Below are 9,187 nucleotides of genomic sequence, written 5' to 3'. Positions count from 1 at the left end.
TATCCTTTATAATTATACCCAGTTAATGTATGTAGATACTAAGGCAGCTAACAAAATAAGTAAAATAACTATCAACTATAAATCTTAGGGATGGGGAACATGCATGATCAGTTAAGTCACTTTGCCACCGTGTTTTTTCAGAAACATGATTCACATTTGTTTCAGTCACACATACACACACTGCAAAGATTCTACCAGACTACTGACGTGAACAATTTAAACTATGATCTCTCTTGCTATAAAAGAAAATTCAGTTTAATACAAGAAATTCAAGAAGAAAATTTCAGGACCTTTGATCAGAAGTTTTCGATGCTTGTGTAATACTCTGCTACATACAAAGGTTCAAGCAAGGCCAAGAAAGAAGAGCTTGCTTTTCTCACCGAAGACATGATCCAAGAAACAGGAGAATCAGGCATTCTATACACTAGCCAGTCATCAAGAGGTTGCCAGGAAAGGGCAGCCACACAGTCACCACATTTAAAAAGCCTTAGCTAGTATTGCAAAAAACATTGAGAGTAATATTTATGAGTACAAGCATAACTGGTTTTCTGCCTTCTATAAATAATCTCTTAAATGCTAACAGTGAGTTCCGATTGTGGTTCCTTTCTGGTATGAGAAGCTGCAGGTGCATGTAGGATGATCTACTGATTCACCTTCTCAAAGTATTCCTTGGAAGCAGTCGGATGAGGCTTGATCTGAAAACAAAAACATTTAACGGTGTAGTCGACATTATAAAAGTCCCGAAAGTGAGCTAAAGGCACTCGATTTTTATCCTAAGATTCCCTAACTTATAAGCAACTGGTGTCTCATTGATTTCTTTTTCACATGTAGGGTACTTGTTCATAGACGGGCCACGACTCTCCCGCCCTGGTCACCGACCCAGATCCCTGTTGGGTGTGTTGTAAACAGAGAAGCCATTTCTTCGGGCCCCCTGCTCTGAGCACACCCCAGCCCTCCTTCCTTTTGAACACATGAATTAAAGCTGCATTAACAGCTTGCCTGGTCCCTCTCCCAACCCCACCTCCTAGCCCTCAGCAACCTCATCCAGTTATGAACCATCTGCATCCTTGCTCCCAAGCTGGGCTCCTTCTGTGGATATCCCAGGCCAGCAGCCCTTGAGGCAGCAAAGACCTCGGACCCTCTGCTGAGTCCCTCTGCTCTTGGAAAAGAAACCTACTGTAGGAGAATCCGGTGTCCAGTTTGCCGGGCAGACTTCCCCATGGGCCTCCACGAACTGGAACGCCTTCACCAAGCGGAGGGTCTCTTCCACGCTCCGGCCCACTGGGAGGTCATTGACACTCATGTGCTTGATGACTCCATTGGGGTCGATTATGAAGAGACCTCTGCAGCAGAATTTATCCTTGTCAGTATCTCAACACTACCAGAACTAGAAAATGTCTAACGTCTACCCTCTTGGTCTTTAATCCTCCTTAACAAGTGTCTATGAAGCGCTCATATGCTTTAAAATGGGGTTTCCTGTTTTCAGAACGATATGTCACCTCTTCCAGATAACAGATGCTCTACCAAAGGTGGAATGGGTCAGTGACCAAGGAAAACAGGCAGAAGGGTCACACCGCCAAGTATGACCTGAACAGCGCACAGAATCTAAAAGACACTGAACTACAGAGAATGAAGATGTGTTAGTGATTTCACAAGCATTCTTTGGGCTGCTGTATCAAATCTTAGCAAGAAACTGCAGGCAGATGAGAAAGGACACAAGATGTATTTTCTCTATATTCAAGAAATACTTATGAAATCAGTAAATTTTTGGGTAAATGGGGGGGGGGATCTTTGCAGAAAGAACATAGTGGCTGTTAAGTCTCTGCATAGCGGAATCTAGAGAAAAAATCCAGTCCGTCAATCTTTCTCGCATGACAGCGATGTACTGGGATGACACCCTCTAGGGCTGCCTTCGCCTCTGCATGAGTGCTGGAGTAACCGCGGCTCACGCAAGGATGTTTAACCCACAGCTTTTAACAGTCCAACCAAGGGGCCTACCATCCCAGTGTTACTCGCGGAAAAGTCAAGTCAAAGAAAATGCACAAGTTAACAGGTACTTCTCCCTCTCAGGGCTCGTCCTGGGGGTCTAGGCTTTGAGGCTTACCCGGCCCTGAGGATGGAGACAAGCTGGACTCCACTGTGTGAACAGACACAGCCGAGGTGGAGCAGGGCCCGCGCCCTCTGAGAAGCAAGCCCCTCACCAGCCAGCCCCAGGCTCCTCTCCCTTGGCATTCTGGATAGTGAAACCAGCACGGAGGGAACTGCACAATGAGCCTGGCAGACAGGGCAGGGGGTACTAGGGGGCCAGGGTATTGGGGGAGGGAGCCAGCACTCTTCTCCTTCCCTTGCCAATTCTTTTTTTTTTTTAAAAGATTTATTTTTATTTATTTATTTATACAAGCACTGGGTATAGTCAGAAGCGCGGGAGGGTGAGAGAATTCACCAGAGCCAGAGCGGGGAGCAGAGCAGGCAGAAGGACCGAAGTATACTGCTGGGGGGAGCAGCGGGCGGCAGGAGAGGTCTGCGTGCCATGTGGGACCCTCCTTTGGTGGCCGGGGAGCAGATGGGGATCCAACCGGCGCTGCAGAGGCCGCGGACAGCTTCGCAACCCGGCGCTCAACTGCTGCACCACCAGGGAGGCCCCCCCCTTGCCAATTCTTAAGCTAGGCTTCAGCTTATTAAAGGGAGACAGTAATCTTAGAGTCAAAAGGCCAAGCTCCAAGGTGACTCCCAGAGGCCAAATTCCAGGTGTAACCCAAGAGGAAAACAGGCCAGATGAGCAGGGTCAAGCTGGTCCCCAGCACCCAACTGGGAAGTACACCAAAGTGGGGTTGGACGTAGTTGTCTCCCATCCCCCCATCACTCAGCAGCCATTAAGATGTCAGTTATGAGGTCTCAGTTCTCATCTCCCCCAGAAAGGTTGTGTTTGAATATGGGATTGTTGTTTTTGTCAAATTAGAAAGGTCGTGTCTGTCTCATTATTTTTCATAGTTGAACAAGTGTAGCTAAAAGTGTGAAGAAATATTATTAAACATAACACTGGTGGTTGTTGTCCAAGATGGCGACACGGAGCCTTCTGAGCTCACTTCCTCCTACACACATACCAAATCTACAGTCACACACGGAGCAATTCCTTGTGAAGGAAATCCAGGGCCAGCTGAGCAACTCCTACATATCAGACAAACAAGAAATCTTCTACATCAAAATAAGCGCCCAGATCTGAATACGGGGCTGCTGAAGACAGAGCTTGGAGATTCAAAGGAATAAAGGTCTAACCGTGGATGTGACACTCTGGGACAGAGGTCACACCTGCTGTCAGGCTCTGTGCTGAAACCTCAGCTGTCTCCCCTTCTTTAATTCTCCCCACCAACCTGGGAGATACACTCTTATTTTAGTTATGGGCACACGGGGGCTCAAAGAAACTAAATAACTTGTCCGGAGCCACACGGCTCTTAAGTGAAAAATATAATCACCCCAAGCCTATGTGATTCCACAAGATCGTGATCATTCCAGGATGCTGAATCCTGTCCTTCTTCACAGTGAAGTCTGGTGCTTCACTGCCAGGAGCATGGCCCTCATGAAGAAGTTTCTAGGTGGTTAGGGGGCGTGAAGCAGTGGAACCATTAAGACACAGGGTGGTAGGGAGACAAACCAGTTCCAGCCATTTCTGAAAGACTGCTACCCTCCCAGGAGGTCATTCTTATTAAAAGACTAAATTAAGGACTTTTGGTTCTCAAGATGCTGTCACAAGAGTCTCAGTAAATCTCCTAAGTTATGAGAATGCTAAACATGAAGCCAATTTTAAGTCCATAAGGAAGAGATCTTACCTCAGGGCCAGACCAGGACCTTCCAGCAGCACACCGTAGTCTCGGGAAATTTGCTTAGTCAAGTCAGACAGGAGTGCTATGTTCATGTGGCCCAAACCGCCATCCTAGTAGGGATGCAAATGGGACTGAATGTCAGACGGCACCCTCCAGCCAGCTGGGCCAGGGAGCAGACGCTCCAGACCAACTCAGCGGCAACAGGCGGAAGTAACCGGGGGCCAAGTGCTTTCTAGTGACCCACTCGCCCTCCCATCCTGGAACAAATGCCAGTACAGTCACTATTGGACAGATGAGGAAACTGAGGAACACAAAAGTTAAGCCACTCGCCCCAGCCAGGTAGAGGCAGGATTTAGACCCAGCGAACACAACAGCCCTTTCTTCTTCTAATTCTTAAAATAGTCCCTTAGTTGAAGACTAATTTCTGAGACATAAAAATGGAAGACCAGTAAGGAAAAATGCCCTGAATAATTTGGTATTGGCAGTCCAGCAGCACAGTTAGAAATTCTGATTTTCCCAAACACATTTTTAGGCAAGGATACTGATAACGCCAAACATGAAATCAGAAACCCAACCCTCATCCTGCCAGCCAGCAGGGTAATGGGGTGTCCTGGGTATAGATGAGGGAGGAGGCAACAGACTCCAGCTGTCCCCCTTCCCAAGTGAGCCCACTCTCCCCTCCGTTTTGTTTCCATGCTGGAAAATACAAGCATAAGAACAGGAGATGTGCGCCGCTGTCCAGGAGGAGAGGACAGAGCCTCACAGAATATGCCAGTAGGTTAGAAACCGCAAATAACCCACTGGAGACGAGTCACTGTAACAACTGAATGTTGGTCTTTTGTGGGATCTTCCCTTTCGTAAGCTGTGAGCACAGAGGCAGGGTGAGATGTCCATACCTTCCTGGGGGTGTTTATCCAGGCCAGGTGGCAGAAGTGGGAATCCACGGAGACCGCAACGACTTCACAGTTCACGTCATGAAATTCATTCGCTTTGTCACTGAAGGCAACAATTTCTGTAGGGCACACAAAGGTGCTGGGCAAAAGGGCAAAGATTCTCATTAGAGAATTTAAAGACAAAGATTTAAACTCTAAAGAACCTGTTGTCCAGAAATTAGTTCTTTAGAGGCATATATTTTTATTTATTTGTTTATTTATTTGTTTGTTTGTTTATACAAGCACTGGGTACAGTCAGAAGCGCGGGAGGGTGAGAGAATTCACCAGAGCCAGAGCGGGGAGCAGAGCAGGCAGAAGGACAGAAGTACACTGCTGAGGGGAGCAGCGGGTGGCAGGAGAGGTCTGCGCACCATGTGGGACCCTCCTCCGGTGGCTGGGGAGCAGCCGGGGATCGATCCGGCGCCACAGAGGCCACGAGGAGCTTCGCAACCCAGCGCTCAACCACTGTGCCACCGGGGAGGCCCTAGTTCTGTTTTCTTAAAAGTGAAAACTGGGTAAGCATCCTCACTGGACTCACCTTTCTAAGAACCGGACCCAAAGGGGGGTGGGGGGGTTGGGGGTGTAGACACAGAACACATATTCTAAGAAAAAATTTTATTTAAATAAATTAGCTTTATAAGAAAATCCACTTTATTATTTTTACTTTTCTCATTTTCCTCTAGACCAATAAAAAGGCCGAGGCCGGCTGATAGGAGCTACTGCTCCAGAGTCCACAAAACAGAACCCAAATAAAACCCTATCCCCGGAGGGAAGGCCAGGCCGTTCCCCAAGATCATCGCTTGCAAACCGGTCACAGATGCAAGCTGTGTAATCAACAAGGCCACCAGGGATACCCAGTCAGAAAGAGCCCTTCCCTTGCCAAGAAAAACAGACCATTTCGGCATGGAAGCAGGGACCTTGCTCGGTCTCAGAATACTAAAGCGCCGCAGGAATTACACTTACAAATCCAAAGGGTAGAAGAAGAGCACCAAGTACTTCCCCTTAAAGTCATCAAGGCTCAGTTCTTTGAACTCTCCATTGACAACAGCTGTGCCCTTAAAGTAGGGCGCGTGCTCGGTGACAGCAGGAGCGTGGTATGAGGAACCTGGGGGGAAAACACTCACGTATAGTTAATTTGCTATTGATTTGCAGCAAATCATTCCCAGAAATGTTTTTCAACTCCAGGGTAGTAAACTTGTGAAACTTTTTTAGACCACTGCACCCAAAATCAAGCACCTATTTGATTTTATTTAAACCTCTCAAAATAGTGAATGAAATTAATTAGTTCAGTTTCCGTTTCAGTTCATGGCCTCCCTAGTTGCCGAGAAGTCTCAGCATGATCCCCGTGATGGCCTGAGTTCGATTCCCAACCAGGGAGCTACTCACATGGTGCAGCAGACCTCTCCTGTCTCCCCGCTGTTCCCCTCAGCAGTGTATTTCAATAATTCACCTGTTCTGCTCCCCACTGTCTCTGGTACCCCCTGTACCTCTGGCCTGCACCCCAGTTCTTGTATGCAGAAATGAAATAAATCTAAAAACAAGTTTCCATTCAATGTTACATCTCAGGTACTCTTTTCTTTCTGCAGTTCTAGATTGTACATAAATCCAATTTAAAGTGCTATGGAAACCACAGAGATGACAGAAGATAGTAGGGATGGAATTAAGGAAGACGTGAGAATGGAGATGGAGTCTAAATATGGTTTGGATTTTGTCAAGTCCAGATGGCTCGGGGCAAAGAAGATGGAGGAACAGGGCACAGCTGATCTGGAGAGAGAGTACGTGTGTGGAAGAAAGGCGCGTGGGAGAGAAAGCAAGAATGGCTGACGGTCACGCTGTGAAGGCCCTTAAATATCAAGCTGACGAGTCTGTTCTTAAAATGAGAGATAATGAAGTCACTGGAGGTTTTCACGTAGGCGATGGAAGATGAGTCGACTGTTCTTAGGCAGATTAAGTCTGGCAGGGGATGGTAGGAGGTGATTTCACTTATCAGAGTCAGAGGTACAGAGGGAAGGGGTGTGGCAGAGACTGGAAGAAAGGAAAGGATGCAAGAGAAGTGTGAGAATTGCAAAGGACTTGCTTCTCCCTGGGAACTCCGAATGCAGGAGATCACAGGTCAGAATGCCTGGGCCTCAAAACAAGAAGAGAGCTGTGGGGGAAGGGCGTTGGGATGGGTGACAAGAAAAACTGATACCCTGGCATCAAATCACCCCTAGAAATGTTTTTCAACTCCAGGTAATAAAACTGTGAAACATGTATAACACTGCCCCCAAAACAAAGGCTTTGCATTTGCATTTAGAAACCATGACATGCTTTCTAAAAGAGTAGGACAAGTCTAAAATAGGCATTTTCAAATACCACTCCTCTGAGGCTGATCTTAGCAAAGCCCACATTCTGGAGAAAGGGACATAAACCTCAAGAAATAACTACGCCTCATGCAGATCACGGAGGAGTCTATGAGATGATCTGTGCTCACAGGGGTGGGCCCAAAGCCATTACAGGAGCTAGTCTCAACACCCTATTATCCCACACCCCTTCACACACAGCAACCAAGAAGACATGACATGAGAAGAGTTCGCCTGTGGTTCTCAACCCAGGCTGCACATTAGAACCACCTGGTTTCCCCTCAGGGATTGACTTCATTTGTCTGGAGTGGGAATGGTGCGGGGGTATGGTTTTAAAAGCTCGCAGGTAAGTCAAATGCGCAGGCTGCAGGTAAGTCAAATGCGCAGGCGGTGTTCAGAGTCCCTGTCCAGAGATGACGCATATTTCCATTACCTGGGGCAAACCAAGGCAGAACAACACTTACTGGTGCTAAAGGCAAATTTTGCTTGACTGGAACCAGACCACAATACATTGGTCAAGCACGGTCTTCGAGAAGCAGCAGGCCTGAGGGCTGCAGAGGCAGAAATGCCCCAAGGAATAGCACTCACATGTCGGGCAACCTGCAAAAAGAAACACCTCATATTAGGGAGCAGTCCCACAATGGTGGTTGAAGGCTGGTCCACGGAAAGGGCATCTTCAGGGTCCTCGTTCCTGTGGCCCAAGTACCAAAACTGAAACTCTGAAAGCACACGGAATTGAGTCTCTACATTCTTAGTATTTCCTTCTGTTTTTATTTTCTAGACTGCAGGGAACACGGTGATTGGAAGATACGGCCCAAGGGTACAAAGCTGTAGTTATGCAGATGAGTAAGTCTGCACAATGACTATACTTAATAGTAACATAGTGAGCACTGAAAACATACCATCACGCACCAAAAGATGGTAACTTTGTGGAGATGTTACCGAGCTTTACCGTAATAATCATTTCACTACATATATGGAGACCAAATCACCGTGTTGTACCCTTCTCAAACAATTTTTATTAAAAAGATATGTTAAAAAATAAAAAGACTACAAGGTGGCAGGGAACTTTAAGACTCCATGCTCTTAAGAACAACACAGAAGGTTCAAAAACCAAGGGGCCTTGGTCAGGCCTTCACCAGCCTGGTCTTCGGAGCAATTTCTACTATGTCAAGGTCTTCCTTGGGGAAGACAAGGCCTTTTCATCCCTACGACAAGCACACAAGTAGAGCAAAGTTCAGCCTCTGGGAAAGCCTGGACAGGGCTCAAGGGAAATATTTGCTCGACCTTGGCATCAAGCATTACTCAAGGGCCCACACCGAACCGCTAAGAGCGAGGGGGGAGCGAGAGGCACCGGGGCGCGAGGCCCGGCCTGCAGGAGACGCGAGGTGGACCCCGAGGCGGACCCGGGGTGGGGGGGCGGGGACAAGCGCTGTAGCACCTGGCACGTGGGTTTCCAACCCGCATCTGGCGCACGCTCCAGCAGCGCCTGCGGCCGTCATTCCGTCTCGGGGCTCGGAAAGGCGAAGGCACCTGTCCGAGGTGCGGACCTCGGCCCGGGCGCCGCTGCAGGCCCGGGTCGGCGCCGGCCCGCGGGGAGGGGGAGGGGGAGGGGAGGGGGAGGGGAGGGGAGGGGGAGGGGAGGGGGAGGGGAGGGGAGGGGGAGGGGAGGGGCGGTCTGCGCAGGCGCAGGGGCGCCCCGGGACGGGGCCGCGGACCCGTCAGGCGCTGACAGCCGCCGGGGGCGAAAGGCCGCAGGGGCGCGGGATCCTGTCTGGGACGCCCGTTCCCGGGGCCCCCGCGATGTCTCCGTGCCTGCGCCCCGCTCGCGGCCACTCACCGAAGCCCGCAGCAACCTTCCCGCCGCGGCCGCCGCCATCTTCAGTGCGCGCGGGAGCCGCGGGGCCGACGGAGACGCGGAGGGGGCGGGGCCATCGGAGGGCGGGGCCATAGGAGGGGCGGAGCCCAGCGGAGGGGCGGGGTCGGGTGAGTGGCGGAGCCCAGCGGAGGGGCGGGGCCCAGCGAGGGGCGGGGTCATAGGGGCGTGGTCTCTGGGCGCGGGGCGGGGCCGGGCGGAGCCACACCTCCCACC

The 9,187-nt window shown here is 49.8% G+C and overlaps 1 protein-coding gene across 1 annotated transcript; it reads right to left on the bottom strand.

The window, feature by feature from the left end:
• Window positions 1-582: 582 nt before the first annotated feature.
• Window positions 583-8,974, bottom strand: PRDX3 (peroxiredoxin 3; the record flags this gene model as incomplete). Its single annotated transcript, XM_084244541.1, has 7 exons — window positions 583-695; window positions 1,178-1,343; window positions 3,828-3,931; window positions 4,718-4,853; window positions 5,717-5,858; window positions 7,560-7,695; window positions 8,936-8,974. The coding sequence occupies 7 exons, from the start codon at window positions 8,972-8,974 to the stop codon at window positions 642-644; spliced, it is 777 nt and encodes a 258-aa protein (XP_084100667.1). The 3' UTR covers window positions 583-641.
• Window positions 8,975-9,187: the final 213 nt, after the last annotated feature.

Source organism: Talpa europaea (assembly GCF_964194135.1).
Source record: "Talpa europaea genome assembly, chromosome: 10".
Classification (NCBI taxonomy): domain Eukaryota; kingdom Metazoa; phylum Chordata; class Mammalia; order Eulipotyphla; family Talpidae; genus Talpa; species Talpa europaea.
Note: the sequence above shows the minus strand (reverse complement) of the source record. Positions and strands in the feature narration are given on the sequence as shown.